Here is a 15,995-nt window from a genome sequence, read left to right on the forward strand (position 1 = left end):
TGGAGCGGCCCGGGCGGTGGCGGCCCGGGTGGTGGCGGCGGCTCGGGGCGCGAGGCGGCGGCGGCCACGCTCCGGCCGGGTCCCCGCTGCTCCAGGCGGCGCCATGGACGAGGCCGTGGGCGACCTGAAGCAGGCGCTGCCCTGCGTGGCCGAGGCGCCGACCGTCCACGTGGAGGTGCACCAGCGGAGCGGCAGGTGAGCTCGGGCGCCGCACCCAAGCGGAGCCGGACGGGCCCGGGGAGGAAGGGGCGCGTGTGCGCGTTCTCCTCGGACCTGGCGTTTGTCGGGCCGTTCGGTCACCCCAGCCGCCCACCACCTGATCTCTCAGGACCCCAGGCGAACCCCCGTGGTCCGCAGCTTTCAGAGGGGTCTGGGTGTGGCTTGCGTGGGGCAGGCGCCCGGGAGGGTGGACCCTCCCGGGGGCCTGCCTGCCGCCGAGGGGGAGCCCGAGGGGGAGGCCGGCTGGGGCAGTGTGGGAGGTGGGGCGGAGGCAGGTATGGTCCAGAACCGGTCGGCGTCCTGGAAGCCTTGAATGCCAGTCGGAAAAGTGTCAGAGTTTTCCCACGTGAATCACAGGCCTCGGGCTTTTGTTAAAATGCGGACTCGGGCTGCAACCCCACGGCTGTGGGAGCTTTGCGCCTTCGTTCCTAACAGTAGCAGCACTAGCCAGAGCTCGTGGCGCACTCCAGGCCTGTGTGTCCGGGCTGATCTTCCGTTGGGGCAGCCCCTGGTGGCAGGAGCTGTTGCTGTGGCCTCTTGGCGGATGGAGGGCAGGGCTTGGCTTGGGGCTGACCCCCAGGCGAGCCCACCGCTGTGCTCTGAAAGGCCTGATTTTGTAGAAGGCACTTGTTACCATCCTGACCTCTGTGTCTTGTGTTCCCAGCACTGCCAAAAAAGAAGATATAAAGCTGAGCGTTAGAAAGCTGCTCAACAGACATAACATTGTGTTTGGTGACTACACGTGGACCGAGTTTGATGATCCTTTTCTGAGCAGAAACGTGCAGTCTGTGTCTATTGTTGACACAGAGTTGAAGGTTAAAGACCCACAGGTGACTAATTCATATTGCCAAGAAATCGCTAATCCATAGTTGAATACAAAGTCAGTGTCATGGGGGCACCAGGCTGGCTCATTTAGCAGATCATGCGATCTTGATTCTGGGTTCATAGGTTTAAGCCCCACGTCGGGTGTTGAGTTTACCTTAAAAAAAAAAAAAAAAAAGCAACGTCAGTATCATGGATGTCTGCTCGCTGCTTTGGTGGTGTGTTGTCAGAAAGTGGTTCGTTTATCTGTTGCTTTGTCTGGGAAGAGCCAGGTGCTGGGAGTGGGCTGGCCCTGGGGTCAGGATGCTCACAGCACAGTAGGGGGACCATTGGGAAAGCAGAACGCAGCGCCGTGGAATGGGCTGTGCTGATGAGGCCTCTGTCCCTGCTCTCTGTCCTTCCAGGCAGCAGATGTCCATGGACCGCTCCACCGGCATAGACTGTAGGAGGCATGGGGGCTGAGGGATGAGATGGGCCTTCCGTGGAGAAGGGCTTCGTCTAGTCTGGCGTGCGGATGGCCTCGCCCACCATCTTTGTGGGAGAGGGTGGGTGTGTTGGGACCTTTTTGTCACTATACAAACAACCCGGTGTCTGATACATCCCCTCTATCCGCATGGTTCGTGTCTTACAAAGAATCACTTGGGAAGCATCGGTTTGGCCCCAAAATTTTGCTTAGAAGGTGGACCTCTCCTTTCTTATACTGAGACTAACGTTTGTGTCTTTGTCAGTTTTGGGGTTTTTTAAAAAAATTTTTTAATGTTTATTTTTGAGAGACAGAGCGTGAGCAGGGGAGGGGCCGAGAGAGGGGGAGACCCAGAATCCGAAGCAGGCTCTAGGCTCTCAGTAGTCAGCACACAGCCCGACACAGGGCTCGAACCCCCGAATGGTGAGATCATGATCTGAGCCGAAGTCGGACGCTCAACCGACTGAGCCACCCAGGTGCCCCGTGGCTTTGTGACTTTTACCCATCATACTTGATTTTGGACAGCTTGGAGGACGCAGAGGCGCTCTCCACGCTACTGAGGGAGGACAGGTTAACGCAGCCTCAGTGGAGGGTGCTGGGGCCAGCGATTAGACGTTTTAACGTTCTCATCTTTGGCTCTGCCTATTCACCTAGAGAAATTCATCTTCAGACATAATTATGTGATTTTGTAGAAGTGCAAGGGCGACTTTCTATATATGTTGTTAATAGTAGCTGACAACTCGAAACATCTTGGTTATCCGTCAGTTAGAGGTTGACTAAGCAGATGATACGATCACAGCAAATACGACATAGCTGTGAAAAAGAAGCGGGAAAGGCACGGTTAGAAAACTGTGTGGTCGAATCCGTTTTTGGTCAAGTACGTGTGGCTGTGAGGTTGGATGGGCGACTTTGACAAACTTCATTCTGTATCGTTTGTATGTTTTCACTAACCACGTAATTTTCATGATTACGAAGAACAATAAAGTAGTTTTTTAGTCAAAAGGGGAGAGAGAAACATCTTAAAGAGTTGATACCGAATCTGAATATGATAGGCTTTTTTCCTAATCTACGAACGAGTTTCTAACGTTCTGCATATTCAATTTTTATTTTTGGACGTTACCGGCTAATCGTCATGGCTAGAATTGGGAAGGGAGTTCAGTCTGTGTGGGTTGATTGCTCTCCCTCTCATCACAGCCCATCGACTTGGGTGCCTGCACGATTTCACTTCACGTCTTCCAGCTGAATGAGGGCGGCCCCAGCAGTGAGACTCTGGAGGAGGAGACCGAGAACATAACTGCAGCGAGTCACTGGGTCCTGCCCGCAGGTGCGTGAGCACTGGCGCCGGGCAGTACGCACCTGGGACACGAAGTCAGGGGTCGGCATGTGGCCTGCTCTCTCCAAGGCAGTTAGCTGAGGAGGTTGTATTCATCCATGTGTTTTGTAGGCTTTCGGGGTGTTTTTTTTCTTGTGGAACAGAGAGCGCATCACAGAAGATAAAAGCAGGGGTCTCCATCGTGAGGCTGTGTTCCTGCAGGCGGGTCCCTCAGAGGTGGTGCTGAGAATCCGGAGGTGCTCTTTCCTTCCCGGTTGGTCACCTGCCGGCCCCTTCCTTCCTCCTGCCTTCTCCGTGCTTCCCTGTGGACTTTGCCTTGGTTCTAGCCGGTGGAGTCCTCAGTGTTTACGTGTGGTGTCGTGACAGCCAGCCCAGACCTGCCTCTGCCCCACCCAAGTGCTGGCTGCTGGGGAGGACGGTGGGGCAGTCTATGTGCTTGTGGGAGAGCTCAGGTCCACAAGAGATAATTGCGCGTGGTCACGTGATGAAAAAGTAACTCCGTACTCCATTCGGTTGTCTGTTGAAAGCTGAGTGACTGGCAGTGATTTTGCATCTGTAAAGAAAAATCAAACTTTTAAGAACCAATTCAAAAATTTAACTTCCCGGTAATGAGACTCTCAGCCTGTGGTGTGTGGCGCGATGGAGAGCGTCAGTGACTCGGGGCAGACCTCACTGGTCATTGTGGTGCTTGTTTTCCTAAAATTAGGTTTTTGTTTTCCTCTCTCCCAGCTGAATTCCATGGGCTTTGGGACAGCCTGGTATATGATGTGGAAGTCAAATCGCATGTAAGTTGCTGTGCTAATTTTGCAGGAAGTCCCGGCTGTTTGAGTTGGGATCAATATTGTGTTGCCCTCCAGCATCTTGGAGCCCCATGACTCAATTAGGCTTTTGGGAATTTATGGCTCCTGGCAGCCCGTGTCCCGGGTGTCTGTCCCATGGGGGAGGAAGAGGAGGGTGCAGAATGTAAAGACAGCTTTCACCGGATTGTGCTCTTAACGCACTGGGACTGAGGAGGCAGGGCCAAGGGGCAGACAGAGCAGGTCGGCAGGTCTGAGCAAGCGCCAGCTCGTCTGAGCCCCCTTCAAGGGGAAGGGTCCTGCATGCCGTGGGGGACACTAGAAGTCCATCCCCCACATCACCCGGGCTGCGCGACCACAGTCCTGGCTGTTGTCCTAAGTGAATGTGCTGTGGCTTGCCCGCTGCTGTGTTGTCCGAGAGGTAGGAACCCACTCATCACTTGCTAAGTCTTGTCCTTTGGCGGGACCCCTGTGTTTGTCTGCATACTTAGAGTAGCAGCAGCCAACCTGGTCTTGTACGTTTGGAGTTTCTTCCAAAACGAAAGCCTGTGAAGCATCCGGCACTCGGCGCCAGCAGTCGCCAAGGGGTGGTCTGGCGCCCGGCCCCTCTCCTCGGGCACGAGCTCTGGCAGCACATCTGGTGGGAACCTTTGCCTTGTCCACACCTCCATGTGCATTTTACCTTTCTTCGCTCAGCTCCTCGATTACGTGATGACAACCTTGCTGTTTTCAGACAAGAACGTCGACAGCAATCTCATCGCCTGGAACCGGGTGGTGCTGCTTCACGGTAAGAGCGTGTGGGGTTTTCTTTATTTAACCGGGTAAACCGTGTGAAGTCAGGCTTTTTTACTTGTCCTGCTGACCTTCAAGGGGTTCCAGTTCTGTTTTCTGATGCAGCCAGAGCTGTCCTCGAATGTCCCCTCCCTGAGAAACCACTCTAGCTCACATTACCCTGGGCATGTGTCACCTGACCCTTCACTCGGCAGCTGCCTGGTCTCTGCCTTGTGACTCTTCTATGTTATTATTAAACTTTTCATATAACTGCCTAATTCCCCCAAGTGATCGTACAGTCCTTAGGGCAGGAACTGCCTCACGTTTTTGTAGTATTCCCAGGGCTTCGCTTTGTGACCATAAACCGCAACAGCCCTGCTTCACTGAAATTCTGTCTGAATCTTCTCAGAGGAGAACGTTGGATTTTTTCTTGATGTTCCTGGTTAGAAAGAAATCGAGAGAGTGCCCAAATAATAGTGAGGTGGGGGTGATTAGCTTCTGAGACCAGTTAAGTCCATATGCTTCTGTGGAGTCTTAAAAATTTTTTATTTTCTTCTAAGATTGTATTTATTTGTTTTGAGACAGAGCGCACGAGTGGGGGAAGGGCAGAGAGAGAGAGAGGGAGAGAGAATCCCGAAAAGGCTCCACGCTGTCAGCACAGAGCCCAACTCGGGGTTCAGTCTCACAAACTGTGAGATCTTGGCCTGAGCCGAAATCAAGGTTCAGAACCACCCAGGCACCCCCAACACGGGGCCTTTTAAACCACAGTTAATCTCAGCATATTGTCCTGATACTGGGTTCTGAGCAGACCATCCATGGATATTTTGGTTAGTGAAATCAAGTATTTCCCATTTATAACCGGCTCTATGTTTCTTCTTTAATTATTAAGAATGCACTCAGATCAGATTTGAAAGTGTCTGCACCTTCTGGTAGATGCGTTTGTCCCTCTGTGTTGGCGTCTCAGCTGCTCCCAGGCCTCCTGCTCAGTGGCACACGGGGCAAGAAGCTGTACGAGCAGGGCTTCGCCTGCTGCTCTTCGGGTTTAGTGTGGGCTGCTGTGGAAGACGGGGATGCTGTGGGCTGCGGGAATGACAAACGTCAGTGCCTTAAGGATCCAGATGCTTGTCATGAAAGGTGTTTGACCTTTCACGAGGTGACTCAGCAAGTGGGTTTTCTAGAGGACGTGTGGGGACAAGGAGGGTGTCAGCGAAGTTGGAGACCAGGAGATGTGCTCGCTCTGGATGCTGAGGGGACGCACGGGCCGGGAAGGCGATGCTGTGTTGGGGACACGGAGGCCAAGAGTAGAAACACAGGCCGAGGTCAGACAAGGAGAAAAAGGGAAAGCCTTGGGAAGCGTGTTAATATTTTGCAGCACGCACGCTGCTAGCCGACTTCTTTGTGGGCTGCCCGGCAATACTTGGGGTAACAGCATTCGGAGCTCTGAGCCCCACTCCTTGCTGTGTGTGCCGGGGACAATGCGGCTCCCGTTGTTTTAAGGGATTTGTTACCACGCTGACTTAACACATCTGCTTGGGTTTTGTTACAGGTCCTCCGGGAACTGGAAAAACATCCCTGTGTAAGGCACTAGCCCAGAAATTGACCATCAGACTTTCGAGCAGGTAACTTCTGGTAATTCGAGAAAGGGGAGCAGCAGGACCGGGTCGCTTGCTTTTCGTGTGTGACACGGAAGCTGTTTATTTCTTCCTAATTTTCCTTTACTAGTAGATCCCTCTCTCTCAGAGCAAATTCACTCCCGTACTGAGCACTGTCCTAAGAGTTTCAGTCTTTTACGTTTATGGGGCTTCCTTTAACGATCAGCACGTGCTCTTTGGGTGACTGTCCCACGTGTGTGTCAGAATGCAGTCCGCTCTCAGGGCCGGATGCTTGCTGCTCTCGCTGACGGTCTCCCTTCCTGTTACCTGAGAGAGGCATGGCCAGGTTAGGGGTGGATTTGTGGGTTTCTCCTTGAGTTCTGTCTCTCTCGGGGCTCATGATGTCCTTGCATCTAGACTCCATTCGGCTGTTATTTTCTCAACAATTCCCCCTACACACACTCACTTTCTAGGAACAGACCCATTTATTTGCGTGTTCAACTGTTTGATATTCTCCCCTGGGCCACCAGTGTGGCTTTTTGTCTTTGAGGATTTTAGAATTTTCTGTGTTCCGTTTTGGGCAGTTTTCTAAGATGTCAGATTTGCTTTTAATTCAGTGACGTTTTCATTTCTGTTTGTGTGGTTTTCTTTTCTGGCTGTTCCACTTGGTTCCTTTTATACTTTTCAATTCTCTCCGCGTCGTCCTCTTGTTAAAATGTTTGAGCTGGTGTGTGGTCACCATTTCACAGCTTTCCCTGCTAAGTCCATCCTTGTTGTCAGTTCCGGGTCTTTCTGTTGACCGGTGTTTCTCCTGGTTTGGGGTCCGTTTCTGCTTGTGCCGTCAGGTAAGTTTTGGTTGAATGCAGACATCGTTTTTGTCGGGTTTTGTTCCGCTAGGCATTGCATTTGTGATTTAGGGCCACCCTTTTGAGGTTTGTTTTTAAGCTTTACTGGAAAGGAGTCCAGACTTAATAGTGAAGTGAGGCCCTTCTGGGATCTCACTTGGGCACCCTGAGTGGTAGCGGGTACTGTGCACGTTGGCCATTGGGAACTCGAGCTTCCCAGCCTGTGAGCACCAGGAGCCGCGCCCCTCACGGCTCTCCAGCCGATTGGGATTTCCGTATTCACACACGCCCGAGTGTCAGCAAAGACCCAGAGGGACCCCGTGATGATTCCCGGAGCTTTACTCCTGCGTGTCTACCTCCCCTCTAGAACTCTGCTCTGCAGCCTACAGCTGCCTCAGGTTCCTCGAACTCTGACCTCTGTGTCCAAGTCAGCGCGGTGGCTGTGTACGTCTTGGGTCCCCTCCGGGGTCACGGTCGGAAGGCGCTGTAGGCAGAGAGCCAGAGCGCTTGCGGGCTCCCTCGTTCCTGTCTGGGTGACAGTCCCGATGCCTGCTGTCTGGCGCCATTCACAGATGCTGTTGCGATGATTTCGTCTCCTTTTCCGGTTAATTCAGGGGATTGATCTGAGACTTGTTACTCCAGCGTGTATCCTAGGACGAATACTTTATTTTCTTCCCTTTCAAAAATGTCCCGTGAGTATTTTTGTGTAGGGAAGTTGCTCTTTTTCTACCTTTTATTCTGTGTGAGCAACTTGGTTTTGTCTTGACCTGCCGAGGTGCATCTGTGCCTTGCAGATCTCTTGGAGCCGTTACCTGAAACACTGGACACTGAAGATGTTACCGCAAGAAAGAAAACTTCCTGCAGTACAACCGTCTGGAAACACGCATTTATTTTGTGGCTTAGAAATGCCAGAGAGAAACTTTAGCAAGCCTTTGTTGCTCACCTGATCGAAATGCCTTAGGGTTCATTTTGTTCAGTATTCAACGCAGTCTTTATTCCATTAGGTTGTCTGTCTCTCCCCTCTTTGGTAAACAGAATTAGCGGACAGCCAGTTGCAATTTTTTGAAAGGGGTTGTTTTTCTCACGTAGACTTTTGAGGCATCGGGGACGGGGCTCGGCTTCCCTTCTGCCCCCGTCTCGCTCCCTGTTTGATTTTAGTTAGAACTAAGTGCATCCAGGTGTCCCGTGTGCACAGAGGACCAGTGCTAGATTGCAGTCTGTCAGTATATACTGAGGTGGACCTCGGGGCCTCCGGGTGCCCCGTGGCCCTGGGGTCCACAGGAAGTGAGTTTTTGCTGGGAAACAGATTGTCCACTCGTCGGGTTTATGGAGGGAGGAAAACACGTTCAGCTCTGGCCAGAAAACGTCTGACGGTTACGTTTTGTTTGGCTACCACGTTACTGCCGGTGACGCTTCTTAGAGCACCTGAGACGTCAGTTACAAGCAGATGAAAAGCGAGAGAGATGTTACCGTTGTTTTGATGCAGAGATGTTTTCCGGTTCAAAACCCTTAGTTTGCTTCAGCTAGGACCGCTGATTGCATGTCGTTAGATGGTCGTAAGTACTTGCGCGGCTGCTGCACCAGCCCTCGTTGGTAGCTGTGGTGACTTAACCAGTTAGTGGGCAGCGGAGGGATGCTGGGTTAAAGCAGAAGTGTTGCCGCCCCTGTGGGTGCCGTAGGAGCGATTTGGAAGCCACTCGTCGTAACTCTGTTTTATCATCTCAGGTACCGGTACGGCCAATTAATTGAAATAAACAGCCACAGCCTCTTCTCTAAGTGGTTTTCGGAAGTAAGTATCAGCATCGCTTCTGCTTGTCGGCATTGTCAACCATGTAGTTGGACGGCTGTCTTGTAGAGTAGGCAAACTCTCCTCCGAGAGCTTCAGACAGAAGTAGGTAACGTGACAGTAGGGTGGACTCGCGGTCGGAGGGAAGTTCCAGAACTGAGCGGTAACTTGGAAATAGGCCCGAGAGTACCCTCTGCTGGTGGCATCCAGACCTTTGGGCGGGACAGACACTCAGCTTTCTCTGAGGACGGGACCTGCGTTCAGCAGAGGGCTGCATCCTCAGAGAGCACGCCCTCAGGGCTCTGAGCCCCGTTCCTCTGTGTTCCTCTGTCCGAACCGTGGGGCTCGGTCAAGGTGATGTTGCAGGTGCCTCTCAGCACAGGAGAGCTCTGCCCGGGCACCGGTGCAAACAGATCCCTCCAGAGGGTGGTGAGCCAGGACGCGGAGCACCCATAAGGAGTGCACTTAGCTTGCATCCGTGACCCATCTTGTTCCTGGTGGTGCGGATGGCAGGCAAAAGGAAGGAGGGAGGGCGCTGAGGCACCTGTGTGTGCCAGGCGGCTCAGGGCTGAGCCGGCGTGGGCTCGGGCGTGCTTTCTGGCACGTGGAGCGGGGCAAGGGGATCGTGTGGGTCGGCCTCTCCCGTGTGGCCCTGGCCCCTGGGATTTAGGGATTTCTCCAGGGGGCCGTCAGGAGGCAATGGGTTTGTGGGGCCCCCTGGGGTCATAACGAGGCTGGGCAGGGACGGCAGATAAGGGTGTGCAGCAGGCGGCGTGAAGCGTACAAGTCAACATTAAAGGAGTGTTTTGGTTCCAGAGTGGCAAGCTGGTAACGAAGATGTTCCAGAAGATTCAGGACTTGATTGATGACAGAGATGCGCTGGTGTTCGTGCTGATTGATGAGGTAGGCGCAGCTGGACATCACACCCGTGACTGAAGGAAATTGGACCCCTGGCTGAGTCCGTCCTCCATCCGGCACTCCTGTCACGCAGCCCTCTCCTCCCTGGCGTCCCGCACGTCGAGCTCCTGGCATAGCGGGCTCACGCGTACCCGTTCGCTTGTCCCTCGCTTGCTCGGTTGATGCAGCGAATGGCTGCCCCTGGGGTCGGGTGCTGTCCTTTCCGACCTGTCGCCCCATCCCCACAGGTGGAGAGCCTCACGGCCGCCCGCAACGCTTGCAGAGCAGGTACCGAGCCGTCAGATGCCATCCGTGTGGTCAACGCTGTCTTAACCCAGATCGATCAGATTAAGAGGTAATGCTGACACGGTGGTCTCACGTGAGAAGCCACAGGGAGGGTGTGAGGTGGCCGCACGCCTCCACACGTTACTCAGCTCCTCTGAGTGGACACACGGCTGCTGAGTTTCGGCCCTTCTCCCACACCTGAGGCGGTGTATCTGCTAAATGCACCACTTCGTGGGCAGGTACTTTCACTAAGGTATCGGAAACATAAAGCGAAACTCAAGTGTGCGGAGAAGCGCGTGACCGTGAAACACGGCCGCCCTCCGGCACCGATGCCGGCACCGCCCAGTGTTGGTTGGCGTTGCAGGGCTTGCAGGGCTGGCGACGGACAGGCGAGCGCCCCCCGCGTGCGCTTCATGGGGCCAGATTTCACGTCTCCACAGCCCAGCCTTGCAGGTCCGGGGCCTGTGGTCAGTGTGCCCTGAGCCCGTGCAGCTTTAGGGAGTGACTCCTCGTAACCTGACTCGGTCCGGGCCCCCACCCCCACCCCGGATCGCAGCCCTCGGTGGGTCCCGGGAGCGCTCTCCCACTGGGAGGCTGCCCGGCTGCAGAGCTAGCTTGTCCGCGTGGACTGGTGGGGAACCGAATCGTGCCGTGGGCTGTGTCCCGGGCCTCCCGCAGTACATTTACGGTTTACGACCTGCGACCTGCTGTGAGGGGCTGTAATTTCCTGAGCGGCAGCTGTTGCTGGCCTGCTTGCTTCCACCCTGCTAGGGGCCAGCCATGTGCCCCTGTAACCGCTCCTCCTTCCTCCCTGGGCTCTGCTCCCAGCCCCGCCCCTGCTCCTCGGTCTGGTTTCTGCCCCTCCCTTACCTGAGAGCCATCTGCCCTCCCTGGAATTTTCCGCACCGGCAGACCTCCAGCCACCCTTCCCCTGCCTCCACTCTCCAGACCGCCTAGTTTCTGCTGTCAGCCTCCTTCCCTCTTCTGTTGGTCACCCCTCACGGGCCTGCGGGTCCACCTAGACTGGGCGTCGGACACTCCCTGGGCGCTCGCTCAGCCCTGCAGCTCCTGCCTCCAGGGTTCCCATTGACCCGATGTCCTCCCTGTGCAGCCCCTGCTCGAGCCGGAAGGTGGGGTCCCAGTGCCCCTCCTGTCGCTGGCAGGTGTGGGGGCTCAGGAGGGAATGGAGACGCACGGGTTTCCGGTTGCCCTCACCCCTTCCTGTGCCCTTAACTTCATGCTTCCTGTTCAGGCCCCTCTAGACCACCCTTCCAGGCCTTCCTTTGTGTGGGTCTGACTCTTTGGGACAAAGCCCGTCCCCAGACAAGAATCCCAGCCGTGTCATCCCTCCGCCCGGACTCCTGTGACCCGCACACTCCCTGCCCCTAACCCTCAGTGGCTCACCCTTGCTCACCCCGCACTACACACCTGTTTCCAGACACCGGGTGAAGCTGGCCTTCCTGGGGGCTCCCCAGGCCACACGCTTCCTGCGGCCTGGCCTGTGTGTTGACTCGGGCCCCGGGGGAGCATCGCCACATCCCCCACACCAAGCCCAGTGGCCTGGGAAGCGTGCTCGTGGGATGCCTTGTGCCTGCCGTGTGCTGGCCACGCTGGCCGACAGACTGGACAGCGGCGCTCTCTTGTCCTTTGGAAGCTGAAGGGGAAGCAGCCCGTAAACAGGATAAATACCTCAGCTCCACGGCGTGTGGGAGTCCCGAGAGCTGCGCATCGAGTGCTCAGCTGGCTGTGCCCTGGCAGGTCGATGGGGTGCTCAGGGCTCTGCACACAAAGAGCTCTGGGGGTGCTTGGGTGGCTCAGGCGGTTAAGTGTCTGACTTTTGATACTGGCTCAGGTCGTGGGATCAAGCCCTGCACTGGGCTCCAAGCTGAGCATGGAGCCTGCTTGGGATTCTCTCTCTCTCTCTCTCTCTCTCTCCCTCCCTCCCTCCCTCCCTCCCTCCCTCCCCCCCCACACCCTGCACATACACACTTTCCCTGTCTCTAGAGATAAAAATAAAATTGGGGGGGGGGGAAGGAAGAAAAAAGAAAAAGCGAGAGTTTTGTCATGCCACAGTTGATGAAAGGGAACAGTCAAGTGGGGGTCTGGGACAACTTGCTGGAAGACAGGAGCAACACCTCCTTGGCACACTGTGTTGCAGCCAAGAGAGCCTGGTGGGAGTTGGGGGCCCGGCAGGCACTCGGGTGTGGGCCTCAGGAGGCCTCCTAGGCCGGGTTTGGGACGTGGGGTGCAGCCGGCTGAGACGCTGGCTGAATTCTGAACCTTCGAGCACGGGGGTGGGGGGTGTGATGGAATCACTAGGCACCGGCCGACTGGCGCTCACTCCTCTGCCTCCAGGCACTGCAACGTGGTGATTCTGACCACTTCCAACATCACGGAGAGGATCGACGTGGCCTTCGTGGACAGGGCTGACATCAGGCAGTACATCGGACCGCCCTCTGCAGCAGCCATCTTCAAAATCTACCTCTCCTGTCTGGAAGAACTGATGAAGGTACGGGGCGTTTCTGTTTCCAACCGGGCTTCTCGTGTGTCCTTCGTTCCCTGACACAGGTTAAAGTCGCCGATTCCGAGATGGGATGAGTTACTTGAACGTGGTATTAACCATCTTAGGTCGAAAACTGCAGTGGGTGTGTTCCGTAGGTTGCGCTGATAGTTGAAATTATTGGGGTGCCTGGGTGGCTCAGTCAGTTGAGCGTTCTGACTTGGGCTCAGGTCACGATCTCACAGTTCATGGGTTCGAGCCCCGCGTCAGGCTCTGTGCTGACTGCTTGCTCAGAGCCTGGAGCCTGCTTCAGATTCTGTGTCTCCTTCTCTCTCTGCCCCTCCTCCTCTCACGCTTTGTCTCACTCTGTTTCTCAAAACTAAATAAACGTAAAAAAGAAATTATGGCCACCGACTTTATATTTTTGCTCTTTTAGTGCAAAATGATGATTGTGATCGTGTGATCTGCCGGGAGGGGCGTGGAAACCTGCCGGACACGTCCTAGTTCATAGGGAGACCTGACTGGAGGCCACAGTTCACAGGGATGTCATCTGACTGGAGGTCACAGTTCACAGGGACGTCCTCCTGACTGGAGGTCATAGTTCACAGAGGGGTCATCTGACTGGGTTGCCGTTCACAGTGTATCATTAGCTACGACATTAATGTCCCTTCAGTCCCGTGTTCTAGTGAGCAGTGAGCACAACAGCAGTGGGCAAGGTAGCGCGCTCCCAGTGGGCCTGGTGTAAACCACTCTAGGCAGAACCTGGGTGCTAGGAGTCCAGGGCACTGGGCACAGCAGGCCCGAGGCAGGCAGTCCCTTCCCCCAGGGGAGCGTTCCTGAACCCTGATTCTGGGAGATACGAAGTAACCAAGCCAACCGACGGACGGGGATTTACGTGGTGATCGTTGGCATGACGTTGTCGTAACAGGATGGCGGGGGTGGGATCGACCCCCAGCCCGGCGCCACAGAGCTTCAGTGGGGATCACACAGCCCCTGACAGGGATGGGAGGGCTGGTCTGGCGTGTGCACCCTGTCCCACTTTGCTGCGGCACGGAGAAAGTGGCGGCCCCGGGGAGCCTTGACCTGAGGTCCCAGGTGAGCTCTGGGAAGTGTTGGTGCCGAGAAGTCAGCGTGATGGGATCCCGACGGTGGTCACGCTCCTACTTGTGCTGCGCATCCGGGAGATGTTTCGCCAGTTAACGTACGAACTTTTTCTAGAAGCTGCGTGTGTGGGACAGGGGTTCTCAACCGGTTTGCAGGAAGTTAAGCCATTCCGATGACGGAGTGGAAATTTGGCCAGTCCTCACGGCTGTCGGCGTGTGCCTGGCCCACTCCGTCAGGAGCCCGCGGTTGTCACGTGCACCCGGAGGGCCAGCGGGGGGCAGTCCCAGGGAGGCTGCAGGGGCCCAGGGAGGCTCAGGAAGGTGAGAACACTCCTGGCATAAACCCTGTTGCTTAAATTTACTCACAGCCTTCACCAGAACTCCAAAACGTGCGGACAAAGCTGTTTGTTCTCCGTTCTCTCCTGGTCCCTAAGTCAGAGCAGTTCACGTTAGAAGTTGTTCAGTGCTGGTCCCTGGGCGCCCTGTTAGGTGCCGCTTCTTGGCAGAGTGCCTCCCGTGTACAGCCACGTGGCTCACAAGGGAATGAAGTCCAGATCCAGGGTCAGGCTGTGCCACCTGCCACACAACGGTCTTGTCTTAAAAACAGCAAATGAAGGGGCACCTGCACGGCTCAGGTCATGATCTCATGGTTTGTGGGTTCGAGCCCCGTGTCGGTCTCTGTGCCGTCAGCTTGGAGCCCGGAGCCTCCTTCGGATTCTGTGTGTGTGTCTGTCTCTCTCTCTCTTTCCCTCTCCCTCTCCCTCTCCCTCAAATAAATACTAAAAAAAAAAAAAAATGGAGACCCTCCTCGAAAGGCAGGCCAAGTCCTGACTCCTGAGCTCGACTCTGCTTCCCTGGGTTGTGATATGCCTTTGAAACCCAATACCGGGCTGGCCTCAGCCCCTCTGAGTCCCTCTGTGCCCTGACACGTAGTGAAGACACGTCTTGATCAAAAGCACAGAAGAGGCTGGGTCCCCTCTAGTCTCCGAGACGTGTCCCGTCACCTGTATTCTCACCTGCGTTTGAAGGAGCGGGGGCGTGCGTGTGAGCGAGAGGGGAGCGGCCTGCGTCCTGGCGTGGCCGTGCTTGCCTTTCTGGGGGAGGCGATGTTTCTGAGAAACGGGCTGCTGTCCCGTGGCCGACAGTGTGCACTCTGCCCGTGAACCGCGCCGTGACGCCCTGTCTCTGTCTCCAGTGTCAGATCATATACCCTCGCCAGCAGCTGCTGACCCTCCGGGAGCTGGAGATGATTGGCTTCATTGAAAACAACGTGTCAAGGTTGAGTCTCCTTTTGAGTGAAATTTCAAGGTGTGCATTGCCTCCATCTTTGTAACCTAGAAAAGTGCATTTGTTGTGGTCATGGGCGGTTGTAGCTGACTGTAGCAGCCTGGGGTCATGGTTTGGGGTCAGAGGACAGGGACTGGGACCCCGAGGCGTCTGTCACACAGGCGCTGGGAGAGCTTTGAGAGCACCCGACCGCCCTGGCCCCAGGCTCCTGGGCCAGAGCGTAGAGGTCCGCCACCCTCCCACAGGCACCGTTAGAAAGTAAAAAGCAGTGCTGTGTTTGTCTCTGAAAAGATAGATATCCAGATGAAGCTCTCATGACGTAGTCCTGATTTCTTAAACGGCATTTGTTAAATTTTTACAAATCGATGAGAAGGAAAAAGTGGAAACTTCTGTCTGAGTAAGCAGAGGACACAGCGGCAGGGGTCTGTGCTTGGTGCTTCGGGAAGTCAGAGAAAGCACGCGGCCCGGCAGCCCTAGGCGTCAGGAGGGAGCGTTCGGCCCGAGTGCCAGTGGCTGCACACGTGCTGGGGGCCTGTGGCTGGCAGTGTGGTCGACCTCCCACATGGCTTTGGTGACCAGGGGTGGCAGGAAGGGAAGGTGGGGAGATGGAGTGGAGCACAGTTGCAGTGGAGTGAAGGACAGTTCGAATTTGGACAAACTGGAGAGAACTGGGGAAGGCCGTGGGGGACTTGCGGTGGGCTGTACAGCAGAGATCAGGTGGTGATGCTGGCGGCCCAGAGGCCACGTTGTGACCAGAGTTTGAACTTCATCCTGAAGCCGTGAGGCTTGTGGAAGCTTTTGAACAAAGGGATAGCCTGAAGAAACTATATTTCGGGTTATCTCTTGAAGAGATCGAAACTGGTCAAGATGAGGCAGAAGAGGGCAGTTCTGACACTTGGACAAAAATAGTTGACGGGGACCAGCCTGGTTTCCTCGGGATCCGTGCCACTGGCCGTGTGCCCACCATGTCGTGTGTGCCTCTCCTAGGCAGCTAGCAGCTCAGGGCGGCAAGCATCCTGTCCCGCCTGGGGCAGGAGCTGAGGACTCGGGGCCACCAGCCCACCTTGAGGCCAGCTATAGGGGAGGGGACTTTCAGAGATGAGGGAAACCGTCCCCAAGCGCAATTCTGTTCACAGGAAGAGCGAGGGTCTCAGCGGCCGCGTCCTGAGAAAGCTCCCTTTTCTGGCTCATGCGCTGTATGTCCAGGTGAGTCCGCCGTGGCCACCCCTGCCTCTGAGCGCTCTGTGCCCCCCACCGCTGCTCTGTGCCCCCCACCGCTGCTCTGTGCCCCCCAC

The 15,995-nt window shown here is 55.6% G+C and overlaps 1 protein-coding gene across 2 annotated transcripts in view; it reads left to right on the top strand.

Annotated features, from left to right (window-relative positions):
• Nucleotides 1–16: 16 nt before the first annotated feature.
• Nucleotides 17–15,995, top strand: part of TRIP13 (thyroid hormone receptor interactor 13) — a 24,421-nt gene continuing 8,442 nt past the window's right edge. Inside the window, exons 1-12 of one of the 2 annotated variants that reach the window (XM_040462398.1) lie at nucleotides 19–195; nucleotides 884–1,049; nucleotides 2,699–2,828; nucleotides 3,567–3,622; nucleotides 4,331–4,421; nucleotides 5,952–6,024; nucleotides 8,568–8,631; nucleotides 9,445–9,531; nucleotides 9,774–9,880; nucleotides 12,166–12,319; nucleotides 14,609–14,721; nucleotides 15,837–15,906. In XM_040462398.1, coding sequence (XP_040318332.1) covers nucleotides 104–195; nucleotides 884–1,049; nucleotides 2,699–2,828; nucleotides 3,567–3,622; nucleotides 4,331–4,421; nucleotides 5,952–6,024; nucleotides 8,568–8,631; nucleotides 9,445–9,531; nucleotides 9,774–9,880; nucleotides 12,166–12,319; nucleotides 14,609–14,721; nucleotides 15,837–15,906 — 1,203 coding nt within the window. In that variant the 5' untranslated portion in view covers nucleotides 19–103. Of the gene's footprint in view, nucleotides 196–883; nucleotides 1,050–2,698; nucleotides 2,829–3,566; nucleotides 3,623–4,330; nucleotides 4,422–5,951; nucleotides 6,025–8,567; nucleotides 8,632–9,444; nucleotides 9,532–9,773; nucleotides 9,881–12,165; nucleotides 12,320–14,608; nucleotides 14,722–15,836; nucleotides 15,907–15,995 lie in introns of both variants that reach the window. The other variant, XM_040462399.1, reaches the window with a different exon arrangement.

This window comes from Herpailurus yagouaroundi, unplaced genomic scaffold (genome assembly GCF_014898765.1).
Source record: "Herpailurus yagouaroundi ecotype Mexico unplaced genomic scaffold, PumYag 321, whole genome shotgun sequence".
Classification (NCBI taxonomy): domain Eukaryota; kingdom Metazoa; phylum Chordata; class Mammalia; order Carnivora; family Felidae; genus Herpailurus; species Herpailurus yagouaroundi.